This window comes from Hemicordylus capensis, chromosome 17, assembly GCF_027244095.1.
Source record: "Hemicordylus capensis ecotype Gifberg chromosome 17, rHemCap1.1.pri, whole genome shotgun sequence".
NCBI classification, from domain to species: Eukaryota; Metazoa; Chordata; class Lepidosauria; order Squamata; family Cordylidae; genus Hemicordylus; species Hemicordylus capensis.
In genome coordinates this window covers 4,072,983-4,096,827 of record NC_069673.1, presented here as the reverse complement: position 1 = coordinate 4,096,827, position 23,845 = coordinate 4,072,983, and the positions used below count along the sequence as shown (strand labels likewise).

At 46.5% G+C, this 23,845-nt stretch overlaps 2 protein-coding genes across 11 annotated transcripts in view; one reads left to right on the top strand and one right to left on the bottom strand.

The window, feature by feature from the left end:
• C5 (complement C5) overlaps positions 1-14,462 on the bottom strand; it is a 54,281-nt gene extending 39,819 nt beyond the window's left edge. The window contains exons 1-8 of one of the 7 annotated variants that reach the window (XM_053281832.1): positions 14,327-14,462; positions 13,417-13,587; positions 9,520-9,712; positions 8,655-8,823; positions 6,438-6,508; positions 4,020-4,111; positions 1,389-1,471; positions 151-241 (exon numbers count right to left, since the gene is read on the bottom strand). In XM_053281832.1, the coding sequence (XP_053137807.1) occupies positions 151-241; positions 1,389-1,471; positions 4,020-4,111; positions 6,438-6,508; positions 8,655-8,823; positions 9,520-9,712; positions 13,417-13,502 (785 nt within the window). In that variant the 5' untranslated portion in view covers positions 13,503-13,587; positions 14,327-14,462. Of the gene's footprint in view, positions 1-150; positions 242-1,388; positions 1,472-4,019; positions 4,112-6,437; positions 6,509-8,654; positions 8,824-9,519; positions 9,713-10,144; positions 11,235-13,416; positions 14,163-14,326 lie in introns of those variants that run through there. The other 6 variants (XM_053281831.1, XM_053281833.1, XR_008312705.1 and 3 more) reach the window with 6 other exon arrangements.
• Positions 14,336-23,845, top strand: part of CNTRL (centriolin) — a 42,405-nt gene continuing 32,895 nt past the window's right edge. For 2 of the 4 annotated variants that reach the window (XM_053281826.1, XM_053281824.1), the window contains exons 1-8: positions 14,336-14,715; positions 17,229-17,462; positions 18,517-18,650; positions 19,793-19,923; positions 20,223-20,364; positions 21,327-21,513; positions 21,748-21,941; positions 23,546-23,593. In XM_053281826.1, coding sequence (XP_053137801.1) covers positions 17,240-17,462; positions 18,517-18,650; positions 19,793-19,923; positions 20,223-20,364; positions 21,327-21,513; positions 21,748-21,941; positions 23,546-23,593 — 1,059 coding nt within the window. In that variant the 5' untranslated portion in view covers positions 14,336-14,715; positions 17,229-17,239. Of the gene's footprint in view, positions 14,716-15,213; positions 15,365-17,228; positions 17,463-18,516; positions 18,651-19,792; positions 19,924-20,222; positions 20,365-21,326; positions 21,514-21,747; positions 21,942-23,545; positions 23,594-23,845 lie in introns of those variants that run through there. The other 2 variants (XM_053281828.1, XM_053281827.1) reach the window with 2 other exon arrangements.

Sequence of the window (23,845 nt, the reverse complement as noted above, 5' to 3'; positions counted from 1 at the left end):
GGAGCACAACCCAAAATTCTGGCAATGTTGCAGAGGAGGCTGGACACAACTCCCAGGTGACATCTGTCGTCCCCACCGCCCCCACCAAAGAATAAATAAAAGGCAAAGCAGGAGGCAACAGAGAAAAGGGAGAGTTCAGGTCTGCCTTACCTTGCCCTAATAGTAATCCGGAATCTCTCAAAGTGCTGGTTACTAATGAAGTTCGCTTCCGGTTCAATGGAGACAGAGAAGCCTGGCATTGCTAAAATGTTGAGCAGAAAGTGAAATTCAAGACCTTGAATTATAAACAGAAAACCCGCAATGTCTTTCTTCAGAATATCCAGGGGTTGCCCCCTTTGCTCTGTCATAAAGGGGCAGCTGGTGCTTGAACTTCTTCAGATGGCTGCTTTTCCTCGTACAACTCCTTCCCTTAGGACCCCTGGGCAGCTGAGGCAAGAGCCATCTTGCCACCTTTCGGCCACCTAAGGTGATGGCCTCGGCTGGCTTCACGGGAGGGCTGTTCCTGCTCCCTCCCCAAAGCTGCATTTCCCCCCTCACATGGTTTCAGGTGCATGTTTGTGAGAAGTGATACATCTCCGGCACCTCATTCAGGGAAGGAAGGTCTGTGGGAAGCCGCTGCAAGCTCTTCTATTGTTTTTATGTTGTTTTACATATTTCTATACCACCCCAAAAACCCAGCTCCCTTGGGGAAAGTTGAAAGAAAGAGAAGAAGAGGATGACCAGCAGCAAGGTGGATGGACTCAATTATGACAGCCATGAATGCACCACTGAGAGAACTAAAAGGCCAAGTTGAAGACAGATCATCCTACAGAGAATCTATCTATGTGGTCGCTAAGAGTCGACACCAACTTGACAGCACTTAATCAATCAATGTGTTAGTCTGTACATAGGAACATGGGCAGCTGCCATATATTGAGTCAGACCATTGGCCTATCTAGCTGCGTATTGTCTTCACAGACTGGCAGTAGCTTCTCTGAGGTTGCAGGCAGGAATCTCTCTCAGCCTATCTTGGAGATGCTGCCAGGGAAGGAACTTGGAACCTAAATGCTCTTCCCAGAGCGGCTCCATCCCCTGAGGGGAATCTCTCGCAGGGCTCACACATCTAGTCTCCCTTTCATATGCAACCAGGGCAGACCCTGCTTAGCTAACGGGACAAGTCATGCTTGCGACCACCAGACCAGCTCTCCTCTCTCCTCCACTGGAAACAGTGCTACTTTTCTCCAACAGGAGCGGCTACTGGGATATAAATACACGTTTGCGTTATTACTTTTCGTTCTTCAGCCTTCCCCTTGCTGCTAAAGGCACAGGAGCAGGTCCACTGGGGGGAAAAATTGCTCTCTTATTCCTGATTACATCCATGTTAGAATTCTAGGAAGCATCCACCTTACCGTATTCTTTGACTTGAAACTTGGCTTCCGCGGAGGTTCTGAAGTCCTTCTCATACTTGGCTTTAATGGTCCAAGTACCAAATCTATGGGGGGGGGATAATACAGTGTTTAAAATGGGGGCGTGCAATGACACAGTGATCACAGCTCAAACTTCTCTGGTCAACCCTCTAGCCCGAACACGATATTGACTCACTATCATGACCATATCTTTCTTTAATTTGAGTGCAGGCATGGAGGGTGCCTAGCTGGGGGCTTCTACAGTGTCGGGGAGGGGTCCCTGCATTTTAAAAAAACTCCCCCCACAAACCTGGAAGGGGCCGAGATCCACCCAGGATGGCCAAGATAAAGCAAGCCACTTTGACCCAGCTCACAGAATGGTTTCCAATGAAATTGCTGCTGGGGGGCAGAGAGAGGTTACTTCCATTGCAGCGGGTGGAGGCCATACAATAAACCCAATGGGCACGTATTTCTGAGCCCCCCCCCTCCTTAGGTTTAGCTCTCACTGGCTAAACCTAAGGAGGAACAGCACATGGGGACAAAAAGACCCCATCGTCCCCTTCCTGTCCCTCTTCACTTCCCGGCACGTTCAGTTTTGTTTCCATCTATCCACATCAGGCTGTCCCTATCAATGGCACCTGGAGAGGAGAGCTGGTCTTGTGGTAGCAAACATGACTGGTCCCCTTAGCTAAGCAGGACCTGCCCTGGTTTGCATATGAATGGGAGACTGGAAGTGTGAGCACTGGAAGAGATTCCCCTTAGGGAGAGCCGCTCTGGGAAGAGCATCTGAGGTTCCTCTAAGTTCCCTCCCTGGCAGCATCTCCAAGACAGGGCTGAGAGAGACTCCTGCCTGCAACCTTGGAGAAGCCGCTGCCAGTCAGTGTAGACAATACTGAGCTAGATAGACCAAGGGTCTGACTCAGTATATGGCAGCTGCCTATGTTCCTATGTATAGACGAACACAACACAAGAGTGGGAGATGCTTTATATTTTATTTTCCTTTTATCCTGATCGGCATGATATCTGTCATTTTAACTAGGCACTCCCAAACTCTTCAGCAACACTCCTTCTGAAATGAGGTACTGAAAAAGCTTGCAAGGTCTGAAGCATGCCAGCGAAACAGTGCAAGAAGTAAGTGAGTAGGTGGGAGAAACCAGCTTCTTTCAGACACTGAAGGACTGTCCTCTCTTTCCCCCCAGAACCCAGTTCCAGGACTCTCAAAAATTTAAAGTGAACTTCTACCACCCCCTAGAGGAGAAAAAAGGGAACATCTTTTGCACCCTCTGTGATAAAAAATATAGGCTTTCCACATGATAAGTATTAGGGTGGTGTTTCCTCCTCTCTTGGTAAAGTGCTGGGAACGAGAGTTGGGTAGGAAGGCTCTGTCCAACCCAGCTCCTCTCCCCGAGACGATCACTGCCTCCTTCTCCTCCTCTGCTGCTTTTTAAGAGCATACGGTCACAAGATGACAGCCAGCAGAGCTCCCCAAATAAGGCAGGCCGTTTGTCCCACCCTCATAATCGTTGTGTGATCGAGCCTTATTGTGGTGCAGAAAGTTGCTCTTCTCCTATGTGTGCAATAAGAACTTGCTGCACTGTGCTGAAAGCTAAAGGGCTCTTTTAGCTGTTGGTGTCATAGGAATAAAGGAAGCTGCCTACTGAGTCAGACCACAGGTCCATCTAGCTCAGGATGGTCTACACTGACTGGCAGCAGCTTTCTAGGATTTTAGGCAGGAATCTCTCCCAGCCCTATCTGGAGATGCTGCCAGGGACTGAACCTGGGACCTTCAGCATGCAAACCAGGAGTTCTGCCACTGAGCTATGGGCCCATCCCTGATTGGACCTATTGACCTAAATTGCACAACTAAGTTCTGCACTTTACTGAGGAAATCAACCATATGAAATGGGCATACACTGATTTCATTTTGATCTTGGGAAAGGCAAGATTTAAATACATTTACAGTACATCAATCACTAAAACAAATATGTGCATATGGGGTATAGTAAAACTATTATTATTACATTTATATCCCACTCTTCCTCCAAGGAGCCCAGAGCGGTGTACTACATACTTGAGTTTCTCTTTCACAACAACCCTGTGAAGTAGGTTAGGCTGAGAGAGAAGTGACTGGCCCAGAGTCCCCCAGCTAGTTTCATGGTTGAATGGGGATTTGAACTCAGGTCTCCCTGGTCCTAGTCCAGCACTCTAACCACTACACCACGCTGGCTCTCTATATGCTCCAATGGATATTTGGGGACACCAAGGGTGATGTTAGCAATAGCAATAGCAATAACACTTACATTTATATACCGCTTTATAGCCGGAGCTCTCTAAGCGGTTTACAATGATTTAGCATATTGCCCCCAACATTCTGGGTATGTTGTGTTGTGTTTCTTCTTAAATGCTTGAATCAATACTCTCCACTCTTTCAAGATCCCAAAATAATGGTGGATTGTAGCCACAAATTACAGGGTCAAAGTTTACATCTGTCCACTTGAAATCAAGATAGACTGTACGAGAGCATTGAAACCTAACCAGAAGTTGCTTATATTCCTTGTATAAGCATAACTCATCAGGAAACTAATAAAACATGTTGAGTTTTCACTGTTGGTATTTAAAAATAAATAGATGTACTTAGGGTATGGAGGAATTTTGAAGTCAGGGAAAGATACAATGCCAGTGAAGTCGTCTTCTTTGATAATATCCACCTCAACTCCTTCTGGATCCTTTAGAGGAAAAGAGAAATGTGTATTGCAACATCCATTATGGAAAATGAGCAGAAGTGAGTGTGTGGAAGCAAGACAGGAGGAAAAGCTGCCCAGGTTCTCCTCTTACTTTGCTTCCACACAACCCAAAAGTTGGGAGCACACACAGCTCCCAAACCCGGGTAGAACACAGTTTTTGATTCTATCTATCTATCTATCTATCTATCTATCTATCTATCTATCTATCTAATTTCTATACCGCCTGATATAGAAATCTCCAGGCAGTGTACAAGTTAAAACAGAATATAAAAATAATATAAAACAGTTAAAAATTCATTTTAAAAACCAGATCAAACAGTCTCAGTCAATAAAAACATTAACATTTAAATTCCAGTCAAAAGCCTGGGAAATCAGGGACGTCTTTAGGATCTTCCTAAAAGCAAATAGAGAAGGAGATGGCCTTATTTCAGTAGGGAGCGTATTCCAGAGCCCCGGGGCAGCCACAGAGAAGGCCCCCGTGCTCAGGAATACGCTCCTACTGAAAAAAGAGCATCTCCTTCTCTGTTTGTAATGATGAAGGTCTCCTTGTTTACTGGCAGTGAATTTGGTGTGAACTCTTCTGTATCCTTGCCTACTGGCTTGACCATCCAGCTCCTAACTGTCTCCTTGGTGTGACAGATTCTTGGCTACTGGAGTGACCCTCTGGCTCTCGACCCCTTTTGCTACCAGTTTGTCTTCTGCTGCCTGACTCTCTGTGTGGTCTGGCTGTACCAAACCCGGATAGGTTGACCCGCTCTCCCAATCCTGTCTCTGCAGGGGCGCATCTAGGGTGGGGCAGGCAGGGCACATGCCCCGGGCACCACTTGAAGGGGGCGCCATTTCTTAAAATTAATTTAAAAAAAAAAAAGAGCCTGCCAAAAACAAAATGGCCACCGCGTATGCTCAAATGGCCTCTGTGAGGCCCTAGACCAGTGATTCTCAAACTTGGGTCCTCAGGTGTTATTGGACTTCAACTCCCATAATCCCCAACCAAAGGCCACTGAGGCTGGGGATTATGGGAGTTGAAGTCCAATAACACCTGAGGACCCAAGTTTGAGAATCCCTGCCCTAGACCATACCAGGCCTCACAGAGGCCACTTGAGCATGCATGGTGACCATTTTGTTTTCAGCTGCCATTAAAAAAAATAAAAATAAAAATGGCCACTGCACATGCTCAAATGGTCCCTGTGAGGCCCTAGAGGCCAGCAGGGGGGAAGGGGGACCTTTGCAGACCCCCGGCCATGGCCTTTAGGAAGCCCCGCCTGAAGGGGCTACAGGTAATTTTTTTAAAAAAAATTAATATAATATAAGTCACTGTACACATATTCAGATATGTGACTTGTATGTGACCTTCAGACTTGTATTTTTCAGCTGATATTATGGTAAAGTTATCTGAAAGATGGGTGTTAGATGTTTGGACAGGGGGCGCAATTTCAATGCTTGCCCTAGGCGCTATTTTCCCTAGATACGCCTCTGTGTCTCTGGTTTTGGGCCGTTCTTGCTCACCCAAGGCTGCCAAGTGAATGGCCATTTAGAGAATGATATCACACCCTTCAACATTTCACTGATGAAAATAAAATATGGGCACGCATGCCTATTGATTGGTAGTGGGCATGGCAAGTCAACCTGGGAAGCATGGTGCACGGGTCTGACTGCAAGGTTACAAGCTAAGGTTACAATAACCAGGCTCAGTGGGTCTACTCAGGAGACAAGCAATGCATCAGTAGCATAATCTCTGTATTTAGGGACATGTGGTTTTGCAATTTTTCCTTAATTTATTTATTTATTTATTCATTCAATCATTCATTTAATTTCTATCCCGCCCTTCCAAAAATGGTTCATTTTTGACACTAGTCTTGTCAATATGACAATACTAGTGGATTATTATTATGTTTAGTGGATTATTATTATATTTATATCCTGCTCTTCCTCCAAGGAGCCCAGAGCGTACTACATACTTGAGTTTCTCTTTCACAATAACCCTGTGAAGTAGGCTAGGCGGAGAGAGAAGTGACTGGCCCAGAGTCACCCAGCTAGTCTCCTGGCTGAAGGGGGATTTGAACTCGGGTCTCCCCGGTCCTAGTCCAGCACTCTAACCACTACACCACGCTGCCTCTCAGAATGCAAACAGATCACCGAATGCAAACCATCAGCACATGGAGGGAGTGTTTCCACACATCCGTTTGTCCCAAAATGGCAACTGTAAACCCATAGGAAATGATTGTAAGGTTACCAACGCCTAGTTCGTTTTCTAGCTGGACAGCTTCCCCTCGCTTCTGTATTGCCCAATTCATCCCAACGGACTCACCACAAAAGTCAGGGTGGTGGATCTTTGGGCTGGCCTCAGTTCTTGATTCAAAGAATAGGCCCGGACCTTCACTGCAGAGAAAAATGTAAAATAAATGTGGAACGCAGTGATGTAAGCCACAATATTTACACATTAAAGGTCAAACGACACAAAATACTAAAATCACCATTGCACCTTGTCCTTTAATCATAATTTTAAAAAAGCTCCGGGGGGAGGAGGGAATTAGGATCCAAGGTTTATAAGAACATAACAACATCAGAACTGCCCTGCGGGATCAGGCCCAAGGCAGCCCATCGAGTCCAGCATCCTGTTTCACACAGTGGCCCACCAGATGCCTCTGAGGAGCCCACAGGCAAGAGGTGAGGGCATGCCCTCCTCTCTCTTGCTGTTACTCCCCTGCAGCTGGTATTTAGCGGCATCTTGCTTTTGAGGCTGGAGGTGGCCTCTAGCCACCGACTAGTAGCCATCCAAGCTGGTGGCCATCACCACATCCTGTGGCAGAGAGTTCCATAAGTTAAGTATGCGCTGTGTGAGGAAGGACATCCTTTTGCCGGTCCTACATTTCCCGACATTCAGTTTCATGGGTTTCTTTCAGGCAGGAGTCTTTCCCAGCCCTGCTATACCTGGAAATACAGGGGGATGGGACCTTCTGAATGCTAACAGATGATCTAGGACTGAGCTATGACCCCATTCCCAGAGGCACTCTTCTCCCTGAACTTTGGGGCCAAAGCCCAGGGCCTCCACACCCCCTGGGCCCCCCCCCCCCAGATTGTCTTTAGTCTTTCCTGGGTGGTGTGGTTTGTGCCTTCAAGAACCTACGTGTTAAAAAAATGATGCAGTGGGCAGGGGCTCCAAAGGCGTTTAGGTCCTAGGAACATAAGAAACTGCCATATACTGAGTCAGACCCTTGGTCCATCTAGCTCAGGATTGTCTACACTGACAGGCAGTGGCTTCTCCAAGGTTGCAGGCAGGAGTCTCTCTCAGCCCTGTCTTGGAGATGCTTCCAGGGAGGGAAGTTGGAACCTTCAGCTCTTCCCAGAGCGGCTCCATCCCCTGAGGGGAATCTCTTCCAGTGCTCACACATCAAGTCTCCCATTCAAATGCAACCAGGGTGGACCCTGCTTAGCTAAGGGGACAAGTCATGCTTGCTACCACATGACCAGCTCTCCTCTCTACTTTTGGTCCAGGCTCCAAAATTACGTAGGTGCACCTCTGCCCGTTCCCATTAACTAACGAGTCTTAGAGTCAAACTAAAAGTTAATCAGAACTGTTGGAGTTCCAGTGCATCGACCTTTTAGCAATAGCAATAGCACTTACATTTATATACCGCTTTATAGCCAGAGCTCTCTAAGCGGTTTACAATGATTTAGCATATTGCCCCCAACATTCTGGGTACCAACTATCCTAATGACCACTAGGGGCATTGGGTGTAGAGGTAGCTAGTGAGGGTCTCCTTACCTGTCCCTGCTTTACCTCTACATTATGACCCCTGCTTAGACTCCTCAGCCATTTCCTGTGATGAGTCGGAATCCCTTCCTTTCCTCTTAGACAGCAGATGGAAACATCTCTCTTTCTCTCCCTACCTATTCATTATGTAGCTGATAGATAGGATTAGGTCTTTCCTATCCAAAATGCACTTCACCAATAAATCTTAGTATTTTGATTCTACAAGAATCTCCATGTGTCTTCCCTAAATAGCTGCAACAACTGAACTCTGCATTCTGCTCTGTAACTGGAGTGGCTAGCTTCTTTAGTGCTCTCTGCTAATTAATCACAAAACCCATCATGGGTAGATTGCATACTCCAACAGGTCAGGAACATGACCTAAAGAGCTGTGCTTCCTACTAGAAATGCCTGTTTTCTTTAAAACAAACACACACACACACACCAGCTAGGGGATATGGTTGATTTTCATTGGTACTGAGATGCATGGAGAAGATGACTCTTTCCTGGGCATCGTTTCCGCACTGAAAATTTGTCAAATAAATAAGTAAAGCCACCCTCCTCTCCCAAAGTAACCATCCACTCCCCAAGTGAATAAGATCTGCTGACCAATTCAGTGAAGTACCTGAAGGCTATTATGTTTGTAATCAATCGATCCGTTAAAAAGAAATGTGATTTTTTAAAAAGAACAAGATCATGATGATGCAGAATTCTGTAGCTTGTGCAGAATTCTGCACTTGAGGAGCAGCAAGGCAAAACAACAGGGGACCTCACCGGACTGATCAGGAGTGTAAATCGGTTTGTCTGTCTGAATAAAGAGAAATCCGTTTTCATAACTAATGGGGATTTTCTTCTCCCTTGTAAAGTGTGAAGAAACGGCTTCCAGATATGCATGCTGTACTGGATTGTTTGTGTCTCTGCTTGATAAATCATTTGGCTGGACCTAGGAATGCAGGAAAATGTTAAAACACAGTTAACGGATCGCACATCAAAATAACCTTTGCAGGTCAACACTGGCTAGTAACGTCTGCTGATATATTTGATATCACAAGGTGTTTGTTTTTTTAAAGTAGCTTATTCATGTTGACTTGATTAGATGCAACCATGTGAACCAAACCAAAAGTAGCTTCTTTATGATCCAGTTCACATGGTACCAATGTGATGCAGCTAGCTACCACAGACAAATCCCTTTCCTTTTATAGACTCATCTAAGCAGCAAGATTATGGTATTTACCTGAAACCAAGACGAGGATCCTTGCTAACTGAACAAGAGGGGCACCTTTTTAAAGTGGTGGTTCCCTTTATTTAGCGGGGAGAGAGCAACTGGCCCTATCCAGCCTTAGCACAGTATCTCTCCAGTTGCTGTTGCTGGTGTCTATTTTCTGTTTCTTTTTTTAGATTGTGAGCTTTTGGGGGACAGGGAGCTATTTTATCTATCTATTTATTTATATCTCTGTAAACCACTTTGGGAACTTTGGTTGAAAAGTGGTATATAAATTATCATCGTATCGTATCGTATCATATCGTATCGTATTTACTAGGAAGAAAGTCCTCCCCAGTAAGCTTGCATAGCATTGTAGTCCTAGACTTATAAAACACATCAAGCCCACCAGTGGGCCAGAAATACATCCCTACGTACCGTTAAAGTTACAGAATCTTGGAACTTATTGGCGGGAGAGAGCTGAATGCGACCAGAAGCATAAGTGGTCCGTTTATCTGGGAAGCTCTTAATAGAGATGGTCACTGGAAATTCTTGTTCGTATCCATAGGCTTGGATCACCACCTTCTCAGATGCTCCAGCCCGGATCCATTTGGGTGCTGCAATGACGTAGCTGTAAGAGACAGACACAACTGTTGCTTGGTTTTGTGTCTCCTTAAGGGCTGTTCTCATCCGTGAAGGCTGTGCAGCAGATGCTAATACACCAAAATTGTGGCTCCCAACACACACTTTAGTTGTGCAGGAGTTGCTTCTTCTGAGCACCCAAACTGCTAGCTGTCTCTAGACAATGGCATGCACATAAGAAGGCTTCAGGTGATGTCCTCCACTGTGAAGGGGTGTTCTTGTGGGCGAAGGCACTCTTTTAAGTCTCCAGATCATGAAGGTCTCTGAAAGTGAAGACCAATACTTTCCATTGCACCAGGAAGTTTAATCTGAATCACTGACGCCCTTGGGAGAAATTGCATCATATGTGCCCTGTAGCTTTGTTCAGATTAACCACCAAACTCCCCTCATTTTAACCCCATGACAAACACACTTTACTTACGTTTGCTCCTGAGTCAAAGTTCTTCCGCAAAACGCCAGAAGTAAGAAGACACCTACAAGATTCATGACTGACCCCGGGCAGCAGGGTTTGGGGAAGCTAGTCTTTTGGGATTCACCTAGTCCCTCAAGGGAATTTGTTAAGAGAATGTACCTAAAGGTTAATAAGTAATCTGATCTTCGGGAAAAGGGATCCTTCCGTTCCAAAAAAACCCTTCCTCTACTCCAGAGAAAGAGAATGGAAGCTGGAGCACCTAATTCAGAAGCTTTATTTCTGTGCCTCTTTCATCTGGGTGCTCACTGTCCAAGATACTGCTCAGGAAGACACTCCCCGGAGTGCAAGCGTTTTAGAAGGAATGCAAGAATTATCTTCCTCTTCAGAACGCCTGCAGAAATTTGCTGCAATGTGCTGTTTTGCAGTGGTGTAGTTCCAAATTCATAGCAACATAGGAAGTTGCCATATACTGAGTCAGACCCTTGGTCCATCTAGCTCAGCATTGTCTGCACAGACTGGCAGCGGCTTCTCCAAGGTTGCAGGCAGGAATCTCTGTCAGCCCTGCCTTGGAGATGCTTCCAGCGAGGGAACTTGGGACCTTCAGCATGCAAGCATGCAGGTGCTCTTCTCAGAGTGGCCCCATCCCCTAAGGGGGAATCTCTTACAGTGCTCACATGTGGTCTCCCATTCAAATGCAAACCAGAGCATACCCTGCTTAGCAAAGGGGACAAGTCATGCTTGCTACCACCATGCTTGACTAACAAGCACAATGTTGCCGGTTCAAATCCTCACTGGTATGTTTCCCAGACTATGGGAACTGATGTTCCCAGACTATGGGAAACACCTAGATCGGGCAGCAGCGATATAGAAAGATGCTGAAAGGCATCATCTCATAATGCGTGGGAGGAGGCAATGGCAAACCCCTCCTGTATTCTACCAAAAGAAAACCACAGGGCTCTGTGGGCGCCAGGAGTCGAAATCGACTTGACGGCACACTTTACCTTTACCACCAGACCAGCTCTCCTCTCATAACACCATGGAAACTTAAGCCACAATCAAATCATTGGTCGTCAAAGTGCTGCAAGATTTTATGTTTCTCTACCACAGACTAACACAGCTTCCCTCCTCAACATTTTGGTACGTACAACTGTGATAGTCCGCATTTGACATGAGGAAGTGCAGTTCTGTAGATGGTCTTTATCTGCAAACCCCAGCAAAGAGGCATATAACAAAGCAGAAGTTAAGCAAGATTATGCAAGTCTAGACAAATAAGTAGAGCCAAAGTTTACGGGAACATCAGTCTGCAAAAAATTGATCAACATATTGCACACTTAGTAGATTTTTTTTTTGTCCTGCATATAATTCGGGCTGCAGTGAAAAACCCGAATTGTGTGTGAAGTGCTCCCCGAGAGCTTGCAGGGACTTCGGGGTAAATCTGCCTGATATGTGAATGCACACCCTCAATTTTGGAGGAGGTGTGCGCTAAAGGGCCTGTATGAAGGACTTCCTGGGGGCAGGTCCATCTTCCCTGAATCAAGGGAGGGTCATAGGATAGGAAGCTGCTTTATACAGAGTCCAACCATTCGTCTATCTAGCTCAGTACTGCCTACACAAACTGGCAGCGGCTTCTCCAGGGTTACAGGCAGGAGTCTCTCTCAGCCCCATCCTGGAGATGCTGCCAGGGAGGGGACTTGGAACTTTCTGTATGCAAGACAAGTATACTACAACAACAACAAATATGTATATATCGCTTTTCAACAAAATTTCCAAAACGGTTTACATAGAGGAATACTAAATAAATAAGATGGTTCCGCATCCCCAAAGGGCTCACAATCTAAAGATGCGCTTCCCAAAGCAGCCTCTTCCCCTAAAGGGAAAATCTGACAGTGCTCACACATGTCTTCCATTCAAATGCAAACCAGGGCAGACGCTGCTTAGCAAAGGAGACAATTCATGCTTGCTACCACAAGACCGGCTCTCTGTGAGTCTTACACCCAGGCTCCCTTTTTTTGGAGCATATTTTCTCTCCCTCACTTCCTCATCAGGAAATTAACTAGCGTTCAACTGCCCCCTTCCTTTTGATTAGAAAAACTAATAGGGAAGAAGCATTCTTGGATCTGGAACTAGAAGGGACCACTTGGAGATTATGTTACTGTTTCCTGTTTAAAGGTGCTCGATGCATCCTACCTGATGTGTTTAGAAAACCAAAGAAACCCCATTTTTGCCCCGAAGACCTCATTCTAAAGTAACCTAGCCCATACTCAGGGACATCACTGCCTCTCACAGTTAACGTCATTATCTCTCTCTAGCTAAATTGTATCCATAGAACTTGTTAACACAGCTAAGCTTCTCAGGCCAGAAAACAGGATCTAACCAAATAAGGAGTAATCATTCGATGAAGAATGAATCAGGCATCCACATGTGTACTAGATACTTGGACTTAGGGTGTAAGCACCATTTAGATTGTTTGTATAAATGTAAGGTAGCCTGTAACCAAATTGTAATCAGTTTGAGAGCGTGAGCCTACTGATTACCTATTGCTGTCTGCCGAGCAGTAAAGCCTCAATTAATAATTCCCAATCCTTGTGTCTGACTGATTGGGTAAGCGGACCCAAGAATGAGCCCCATCTACACCATATCTAGGATGCTCCCCACACACCGTAGGTCAGAGCATCCAACAGAACGTGCAGGAGCAGTCAGAGAAAAGAGGGGCGCTTCTCTTCCCCTCACACACCCAGATCAGGAGCAGAAAAGTGAGCAGGAGCGTACAGCCTGGATTCACATAAAAAGGAAATGCCAGGCAGAGGTGCATCTTGGTCATTGGACCGAAAGGCTTTTGGAGGCCCCCCAGCCCACCCTGCAAGTTAAGCATCACACACACACACTGTGACATGCACAATATTTTTAACAGGTGGATTCTTGAGGGCACAAACAGCAGGATAGTTCAGGGCACTTAGGAACATAGGAAGCTGCCATATACTGAGTCAGACCATTGGTCTATCTAGCACAGACTGGCAGCAGCTTCTCCAAGGTTGCAGGCAGGATTCTCTCTCAGCCCTGTCTTGGAGATGCTGCCAGGGAGGGAACCTGGAACCTAGATGCTCTTCCCAGAGCGGCTCCATCCCCTGAGGGGAATCTTTTCCAGTGCTCACACATGTAGTCTCCCATTCAAATGCAAACCAGGGTGGACTCTGCTTAGCTAAGGGGGAAAGGCAGGCTTGTTCCCACCAGACCAGCTCTCCTCTCCTATTGGCCCACATTCTAGGACCCTGAACTCTGACCTGGATTGTGACTCTTTCTCCCTCCAAGCAAATGATTTAGGATTTAGTGTCCTTGCATGTGTACGGAGAGCCGAACCAAAATGCATTAATTTCCGTATCCTTCCCCGCCACTGTTCCGAAGCACCGCATCGCGCCAAAAGTGTCTGGGCCAGAGACTTTTGTATAGTACTCCTAAGTAGTAAAGAAACAAACAAAAGAACATTATATCATTGCAAAGCAAGGTTGTTGCAGCAACAAAATGATATATTAGAGTTGTTTGGGAAAGGCATGAGTTGCAAAAATGGGGAGATTTGGTTCAAACTCCCCCCCCCTTGATTTCAAATGCTGGCCTGCCTCTAACACCCTGTGCAAAAAGTGCTCAGAGCATCGAAGCTGGGGCTGATGGGGGTCACGCTCAGGGGCTTTGCTACCACAGCAACTCTCAGGCGGAGAGGAGGGAATTAGCCACTGGCTGTATTTTTTATTTTTATTTTATTTATTTTTTTGCTGCACTGCAGCGCCACCTTTAGAATGGCACTGGATACGACTGTGGTTGCTGCTGCTTTTTTGCAACTAAACATTTCATGGGGAATCATGAGCATGAGACCTCTGCTGAGGCCATTAGAAAGAAAGAAGAAGAAGTCTAAGGACAAAGAAAAAGGCACAGGGCGCGCGCCCCCGCCGACTGGAACGCCGACCCCCAAAAAGGCGGGAAGGCGAGCCGCGCCCGCGCGAAGGGCCGTTGGAAGGGGGCGTGGTCCCAGCCGCCAGCTGCTGCACCCTCCCCGGCCCCGCCCACCCCCCTGCGCTATGAGAGGAGCGCGTTCCCTAGTCCTCTCGTCGCCGGCCACGCCCCCTTCGCCATAAAAGGCATGGAGGGTGTGTCGTCCCAGCCAACCGTCTCCAACGCGGCTTCAAGGAGGGGGCGTACGTAGTCTCGCTCGCCAATCCCGAGTGGGCGTGGTCCAGGTCACCCGTCCCTCTCCTCCGCTGTCAGACGTCACGAAGACGGGGGCGTGGTCCAGGCGTCACGGGGAAGGGGGGCGCGGCCGACCAAAATGGCGGCGTCGGGCCCTTAAAGGCGCCGCGGCATCTTTTTTCCTCGGTCGTGTGTGGAGAGAAGGCGTAGCGAGCGCAGGAGCTGGGGGGCGCGCGCGGGGAGGGCGGAGCCAAAAGGAGAGAGGAGGGGTGAGCCTGAGCGCGGCCCCGGCGAGGAGGAGGAGGTGGAGAGCAGCCCCGAGGCCTGGGAGGGTTGCCATGGCAACGGGCGTAATCAAAGCGGCGCCCTGAGGCCGAGGCCGGGCCCTCGCGTGGGCCGAGGTGAGGACGGGGGGACGGGAGCCCTCTCCCCAGCGCTGCCTCCCAGGGAGGATGATGGTGCCCCGTGCCTCTAAGGCAGTCAGGGGCTTTCCCACTTGGGTCCCCACCAGATGGGGCTGGACACTTTGGCAGGGGGTGATGGGAGTTGTAGTCCCAACATCACCCATCAATATCTTCTTTCTTCCTCCTCCCCCCCCTTTCTCTATCTACCCACCCACCCCTTTCCTTACCTTTCTGTCCTTGGCTAACTGAGCAAAGAGGTGCTTTTTTAAAGGGTCATCTCTCTTGTATTGAGCAGGGGGGAGAGCCACTGGCCCTCTCCATCCCTGGCCCAGCATTCTTCCAGTGATGGTGGCGGCTGGTCTCTCTGCCTTGTGTTTCTTTTTAGACGGCCCAGCCCTTTGGGGACAGGGGAGGGGCTGCCTAATTGATGTATTGTGTATTTTTTTCTAGGTAAACCGCTTTGGCGGCTTTGGTTGAAGAGCGGGATATAAAAATCCGGAGCAGGAGAGGCGCCGAAGAGGGGGTGTCAGCCAGCATGACAAGCCGCGCTGGCTGAAATCCCCTCTGTCGGGAAAGGGAAGCAGAAGGAGTCCTGGAGTTTCAGATGACAGGCAACTGGCCGTTCTTTGGTCCAGCCTGCTGGCATGTCAGTTTCATGCCGGGCTGAGGAAGCCACTCCAAGTTATGCAGTCTTGTGCTGTGAGAGGGCTCTGTCAGTTTCGTGGTGATGTGATGTGTGCTGAGAAAACAAGGGACTCCCACCTTTTATAGCTTTCTGTTGTGATAGGACCCTGCTGCGATGCTCGGGATAAAAACATTAGGATAAACCTCTTTCTGATGTGAGCATTTGGAAAGATAAGCTGCCAACACTCAGTCGTTAGGAAAGGGAGAGGGAGGCAAGCAAGTGGACTAGTGACATGGACCGAGGAAACTTAATTTGAGGATAAGCAGAATTATATGACTGTATTTTATGAGTTGTAAGGGAAGACACCTTAAGTGGTGCAGCAGGGAAATGCTTGACTAACAAGCAGAAGGTTGCCGGTTTGAATCTCCGCTGATACTATATTGGGCAACAGCGTTCTAGGAAGATGCTGAAAGGCATCATCTCATACTGTGTGGGAGAATCTAAAGCAATGTTACAGAAGGATGTTAAGATCAAGCTCTGCATGATCAATGGAAAAGACCGGTTTTTGACAGATGATGAAACTGGAAGGGATAGCACAGTATGGAGCTCCTGGAGAAGTTCTAGAAGCTTGTTGAGTTTTAACAAGGGCTAGTTAAAGTAACAGCTTGACTGTGGTGTCTTTTTTTTTTTTTTTTTTTTGCTGAAGAATGGGAGGACAACAAGTTTTGAGGAGGACTGCGGCGTAAGCGTCTCCTTTTTTCTTTTGATTTAGATTTCGCCTGAGCTTTAACTAGCATGACTGGTTGCTTTGTGCAAACAAGGGCAGTGCCTACAGCAAAAGACCATATGAGCGATCAAAAGACACATGCTTTTGATACCGAGTGCCCAGAAATAGACTCCTGTGCTCTCATTTTCATAACGATTCATCTGGGTTGGCTGATTGCAAGCGGTGGGCATGTGGGTGAGCAACCGGAGCAGTTTCAACTGCCTTTGGTTATTGCTGAGAAGGAAATGTACTGTCTTGTGTTGGATATTCTCTCTCACTTTATCTATCTATCTATCTATCTATATATCTAAACAAACTTCTCCTCTGCTCCATGCTGGCATCAGCTTGATGAACCACCACTGGCTCCCAAGCCATAGAATGAAGAGCACTGGTCTAGTCTATACATCCCTCTCTACCTTTTATCATTTTTTATTTTTATTTTGCCCTTGCAGTTTGCCATTTGTGAGCTCCCATTTTGCTATAAGCAAAAAAAGGAGGAAACAGTCTTGATCAGCCATCACCTTAGGATCAAAGGAAGCTGCTGTATACTGAGTCAGACCATTGATCCATCTAGCTCAGTATTGTCTACTCTGACTAGCAGCGGCTTCTCCAAGGCTGCAGGCCGGAGTCTTTCTTGTCCCTGACTTGTTGTATATAGACTATACAGTTTGTTGGTATAGTAGGCAGACCTTATTCTTCAAAATAGACGCAACTATGGAAACAAACTGTTGGGAAAATATCAAAGGTAGTTTGCTCTCTTTCACAGTTTCTCTCCTGTTGCTCCTCTGAAAGAAACTGCTAATACCAGCTTAAACATTTCCGCCTTTGGCAAAAACCACAGTTTCCTGAAAGCACTCAGCGGAGATGTGCAGTGAGTGGCCAAAGATGGAAGGCGTGAAACTGAACGAAGTGCTTACTGGGTGGCCGCTAGTTAAGAAAAGTTGTAAGGGGAGAGTCTGAAATCTTGGGGAAAGAGCTTACAAAGTTCTTTTTTTTAAAAAAATATGATTTTTTTAGTGTAATGTTTGAGCAGCGGCAAGAATATTTATGCACTCGGAAAGACTTTTCCGGTCTCATGTTTGGGTGCTTGCAGCTTTCCTCCTTTATATTATCATACAGCGTTTTGTACAATGAGGACAGGCCGGCCACAGAGACCGTCGCCCAAGAAAAGGCAGATGTCTCCATCTCGCACTCGGAGCCCAGTGTCAACTGTGAGTTCAAGCAGCAGGTCGCCCTCTCCGCTGAGCAGGCAAGGAACTGTAACGACTTATCTAACTACGGGGCGAAGGTATCGAGAAGATGCAACTGAAGCAAGTGAGGAAGATGCTCCTTTTGAACATTCAGGGGAACAAGGTACCAAAGCGCAATTTATATCCAAATATTTCAGTGTTAATTACATATAGTATTTAAGAGATCTAGACATCTGCAATGCTATCCTTGGGTGGAGCATGGCATGAAAATGGGCATTTAATATATGTTTTGAGCACTTTGTAACTAGTAAGGGACAGGGTACATCCCTTATTAGACTCGGAGAGGAGAGCTGGTTTTGTGGTAGCAAGCATGAATTGTCCCCTTTGCTAAGCAAGGTCCACCCTGGTTGGCAATTGAATGGGAGACTACATGTGTGAGCACTGCGAGATATTCCCCATAGAGGATGGGGCTGCTCTGGGAAGAGCACCTGTACGCTTGCAGGCAGAAGGTTCCAAGTCCCCACCTCCCCGGCATCTCCAAGATGGGGCTGAAAGAGGCTCCTGCCTGCAACCTTGGAGAAGCCGCTGCCAGTCTGGGTAGACAATACTGAGTGAGATGGACCAGTGGTCTGACTCAGTATATGGTAGCTCCCTATGTTCCCATCTGTCCCCAAGCAAGCACAGCCAGTTGTGCTTGGAGGGATCACTGTAGGACCTGGTGGAATCTTCTGCCCTTGGCATTTATTTATTTTTGCTTGTATAATCCTCCTCTTTCTCCAGGGAGCCCAGAGCAGCGTGCATAGTTATGTTTTCCCACAACAACCCTGTGAGGGTTTTGTATATATATATAAATAAATCTCACACACACTGCAATGAATATTTATATACCGCTTTTCAACAACAGTTCCCAAAACTGTTTACATAGATATAAATAAATTAATAAAATGGCTCCCTGTCTACAAGGGGCTCACAATCTTAAAAAACAAACAAAAAACCTCATAAGACAGACACCAGCGACAGCCACTGGAGGGGTGGTGTGCTGGGGGCGGATATGGCCAGTTGCTCACCCCCTGCTAAATATAAGAGAATCTCCACTTTAAAAAAGTGCCTCCCTGCTCAGTTAGCAGGGAACTAATATCGGTAGTCTGTACAACCACTGTATAGGTCACTGTTATATCCTTGTACTGTCGCCTCATCAAATATCTTTCTGTTTTCAGGTGGCGATTATATCAGTCCAGGCGTTAGATACATAACCGAGGCTCTTATCAAGAAGCTGTCTAAGCAGGAAAACTTGGCGCGGATCACTTCGCTGAATCTTTCCCTTGCTAAAGGTGGAAGAAAGAAGTTTAAGGTACACTATTGTTGGAGAGAGACATTCACCCAGAGCAAACGCGCAGTACCCTGTCTTTCCAGCACCTAGATTTATGTTATTTATGTATTCAAATTCAGTATGTAGAAAATCTGAAGAAATGGGGTGAACTAGAGGCTCTCAGTAGCACCTCCTTTCATTCTGGGCCTGAGGGTGTTGAAAGAATCCTAAAGTCACTTGACTAGGTCCCAGGCTAAGGCCATGAAGCTCTAAGTTCAAGTCCTCACACAGGTTTGGATAAATAACCTGGTACCTTTTTTCAAGGATTAAACTGACAGGTGGTTTTTTTTAATGCAAAGAAAATAGATATGCCTAAAGTTTAATCGGATTTGATCTTGAAGGTTTAAATTAAAACACCACATCAAGCCATGTATGGTTCTTAAAACAGGAACATAGGAAGCTGCCATATACTGAGTCAGACCGTTGGTCCATCTAGCTCAGTATTGTCTACCCAGAATGGCAGCAGCTTCTCCAAGGTTGCAGGCAGGCGTCTCTCTCAGCCCTATCTGGAAATGCTTCCAGGGAGGGGACTTGGAACCTTCTGCTCTTCCCAGAGCGTCTCCATCCCCTGAGGGGATAATTGTACAGTGCTCACATGTGATCTCCCATTCAAATGCAACCAGGGCAGACCCTAAGGGGACAAGTCATGCTTGCTACCACAAGACCATCTCTCCTGCTTGAAATAGATTTAGATCTCTGTATCTGGCCACTTAAAAGCATCTTCTGCTTGAAAACATTCAGTGCAGCTTACAAAAATGAAAAACAAGCCCTTAACAGATCAGCCTGTTCGTATGTGTAGTTCTGTAAACAGCCGTACAATGAGCAGTAACATAGACATCCACTAAAACAGCTGATTGTGCCCAAGAGATAGCAGCTCACCAGCCGCAGTTAACCAACTGAGCATTTCAGAAACTTTAAAGAAGATGCTTCTAGTCGCTGCCTTAAACCCCTGGCGAAATGTTTTTTAAAATGGCTTTCCTTGTCTGTGCTCAAAATAAACTGGCACACTTACAATCCCCTCTTGGCCCCACTCGGTGGCCTGGTAAATTGTTCCACAGCATTGTTCTTAAAATCAGAAGGCTACTGTTCTAAAGGATAATTTAATGTCTTGTTTGTCACTTCAGTACATAGAGAATCTGGAGAAGTGTGATAAACTAGAGGTCCTCAATCTTGGTAACAATCTGATCGAGAAGATTGAAAAATTGGACAGGCTTCTCAAGCTATGTGACCTCAACCTATCGTACAACAAAATAAGGTGAGCTATGGGAGAAAAGGTAGCCTATAACCGCCAAGGAGATGCATCTGTGTCAAAGTTTCATGGTATCTTGGATTCAACAACCTAGGGCTAGTTCCATGACCCCCATATCATAGCGTGGAGGCTACATCAAGATGCCAAGGACTGAACCTGGGCCTTCTGCGTGCGAAGGATATGTGTTAATACTGAGGCGTGGCCCCATCTCACCCACATGCACACACACACACACACACACACACACCCCGCAAGTTTTATAATGCCTAACTTGTAAATACTGTCTCTTTATCCCCCTCCCTCAGTAAAATAGAAGGTATTGAACAGCTACACAATCTGCAGAAGCTGAACCTTGCTGGGAATGCAATTGAGCACATTCCGGTGTGGGTGGGGAAGAAACTCCGATCCCTCCGCATCCTGAACTTGAGACACAACCAGATATCATCAGTAAGTCATTTTGACCTGCGGTGACGTTTGCTAGGTGCCCTTTTTGTTTAGGTCCTCTCGTTTTGCAGCATTTGGCAATCAGTATATCTCCCTGTCAAAGAGAGATAACAATACTGACCAGTTGGCTTTTAAAAAAGACTCCTCCAAACAGCTTTGAGGGCGTTCAGGTCCATGTAATGACTAAGCACAAAACTACATTCTTTTTACAAGCAGAAAAGCTGGATTTGGGTACACTGGAATCCACCTTACACCAAGTCAGACCATTGGTCTATCTAGCTCAGTACTGTCGACACTGACTGGCAGTGACTCTCCAGGGTTACAGGCAGGAGTTGCTCTCAGCCCTACATGGAGATGCTGCCAGGGACTGAACCTGGTGCCGGCCTGCCTGCAAGCGGGCAGATGCTCTTCCCCTGAGCTGCAGCCCCATCCTCTGCGGGCAATATCTGACATTGCTCACATGTAGTCTCCCATCCAAATGCAAACCAAGGTGGACTCTGCTTAGCAAAGGCAACAAGCCATGCTTGGTATCACAAGACCAGCTCTCCTCCCATAACACAACTCTGTCACTGAGCCAGCAGGGGCTGTAGGGATCGAGGGCCGCGCGGCCCCCGGAAGTTCCAAGATGCCCCATGCAAGTGCGCAGGGCATCCTGGCGAGATCCCCAAGCCCAGGAGGCTGCTTGCAGCCTCCCAGCCAGGGGGCTACTCGTGTGATGCCGTGCACTGCAGCTACACACGAGCCACGAAATGAGTTTTAACAGAGCACTTGCTCTGTTAATCTCATTTAGGGGGAGGGTGGTTTAGGCAGGCTAACAGCCTTGGAAGCACCAGGCTCACCTGCAAGCCCAAAGGTCCCTTAGCCCGCTTTCCAGTGATCATGGGAATTGCTTCCATATATCTTGAGAGAAAGCGAAGTGTGATTTGTGCATTTAGTAATGCCTCATTCCTGTGCTTCTTTGATAGCTCCACGAAGTAGCTAAACTCAAGTCTCTTAAAGACTTGGCTTCTCTGTTCCTGGCAGACAATCCCATCGTCAACCTGCCTCATTACCGTCTCTACACCATCTTCCACTTGAGGTCGTTGGAAGAGCTTGACGGACAGCCAGTGACCAACTGTGAAAGGGAAGAGGCCCTGGGGCGGTTTAACTTAGGTAAATTTGCTAACCGCTCGGGTGAATGGGATCATTTTTCGGGCTGTGCGCAAGCTTGAGGCTTGGTCAAGAAACGGGTTGTGCTAGTTTTGAAACATGGAGGCCATAACCATGGTTTGGACATAACCATGGTTTAGCCTTGCTGCCTTGTATACTTCCTCATAGCTTGTACTTCTTCCCACACAAGCATATTAACAAGAGTGTTTGTGATTTGCTGGTTTGCTTTCTTTGCAGAAGAGGTAGAAAATCTCGAAAAAGACTTGGAGAGAACCACGAAAGAGATGGAGGGTCTTAAAAACAAGCAGTCGGCCCTGCTCGAGCAGCTTCAGCGGCAAGATGACTTGAACCAATCGTTGAAACAAAAGAGCCTGCAACAAAAACAAAACTGTGAAGAGCTGGAGAGTGAGCTGGAGACCAAGAACGAGCTGGTAAAGCAACTTTGGGTTTAACGAGCAAAACAAACTCGCAGTGAGCGATGAGATTCAAGGAGCTAAATATATAGATAGATTATTTGGGTTGGGGTGGGAGTGGGATCTATGGAATATCTGGAAGTCTGTCTTGAAATAAGGATTCATATCGAATTTGCTTTGGGGATAATCCAGCTTAGTGTGTGTTTGTAGTCCAACTTGTAGTCCAGCAAACCGGACCGTGAGTAGGTTTGCGCAACCCGCTTGTTGGGAGTGCATGCTCCCAGTTCCTGACATTTCCGGCTCTGGACTTGTGACCAATTTTTCTTCCCCAAGCTGCTCACAGTCACAAAACATCCCTGTAACTTCCTCTTTGGTGTTCCTGAAAATTAAGCATCTTATGACAGGTGAAGCTTTCGTTTTTTTAAGAAAGCAATGTATTTCCTAGCCCTACTAGTCTTAAAAATCTTATTTTTTGGCCTTCAAGTTGTCTGAGTAAAGGTGAAAAAGCTGTATGTTCCTGTTGCTGCTGTTATCTCTTTTCATGTTTCATGTTTATTTCTAGTGTTGTAATTCTTTTAAACATAATTAACACTCCCATTCTGGATGTGAAAACCACAGTTATAAAATAACCTAATAAGCTGTGTAACTTAACTGCTTTAAATTCTTATTTAAATGCAAAGTATGCCATCGAGTCGATTTTGACTCCTGGTGCCCACAGAGCCCTGTGGTTTTCTTTTGGTAGAATACAGGAAGGGTTGACCATTGCCTCCTCCCTCACAGTATGAGATGATGCCTTTCTGCATCTTCCTATATCACTGCTGCCCAATATAGTACCAGCGGGGATTTGAATCGGCAACCTTCTGCTTGTTAGTCAAGCATTTCCCTGCTGCACCAAAAAAAAAAAAAAAAAGCTTAGTACTTGTTTCTCACCTCTTAAGATCATACAAAGCCGAGCTTAACTAAAACTTGTTCAAAGAGGTATATGTGATTATGACGACGCTGATTTCCCCCCCTCCTCATTCTAGAATTAATTTTTATTCTGGCCCATCAGCTATCTAATTCTTTTAAAATGTGCCCCTGGGAAGTTCTCCCGCACAGCGCACATTGAAGTGAATGGGTGCAGTGCTCACTTCAATAGGCCTTGCACAGGATAACTCCTCAGTAGGTCAGACTCATTCTTTTGACGGCACATTAGCAGGATGGCTCTGAAACCAGTTTATTCTCAGAACAGTCTGGATCTAGCCTCCTGTATCTTTCAGCACTGCTTATGCCTGTCCATCTGGCTGATGGATTCTGCTTGCCTCTCTTCTTACAGCTAGTATCCATTTGCCCCCGTTTCCTTACTGCTGAGCCTTTATTCCTTGCCAGGGTAGTCCCTCTGTGCACAGCTTGACTGCATTTTTTGTTTGTTCCTGCCCCTGGGACTTCCCTGCATGGGCTAGTTCCCAATTACCCCGAGACCCTTTTTACTCCTAATTGTCTGCTTGAAACTTTCCAGTCTCTGTTGTTCTTCTGCATTAAAAGTTGTGCATGATATCAAATACTTTGATTTAGAAATCTAACTCTCTTCCTTATTCCAGACTGCCCTGTTTCTACCATTCTCTCTCTTTTTCCTTCTCCAGTTCTTTCTTCTGCTACCTATTGGAACTTTGCTGCATGCTCCCCTTCAGGTATCCAGTGAGAAAATGTGTGTCAAAAAATGCACACGGATCTTTCCTAATAACTTAACTTGCCGCTTATTACAGTCTGTCTTCCCAAAATTATTGGCAATACAATTTTTAGTAAAGCTACAGATGATGAAGGCCTCTTCTTCCATCACTAGGGGTATAGACCATGTCAAAAATCATGATGAGCTTTCATCCTCCCAAATGGTACCCACCATCCCAGCTGGCCCATGTGCGAATGGTTAAGTGTGTCAGTCT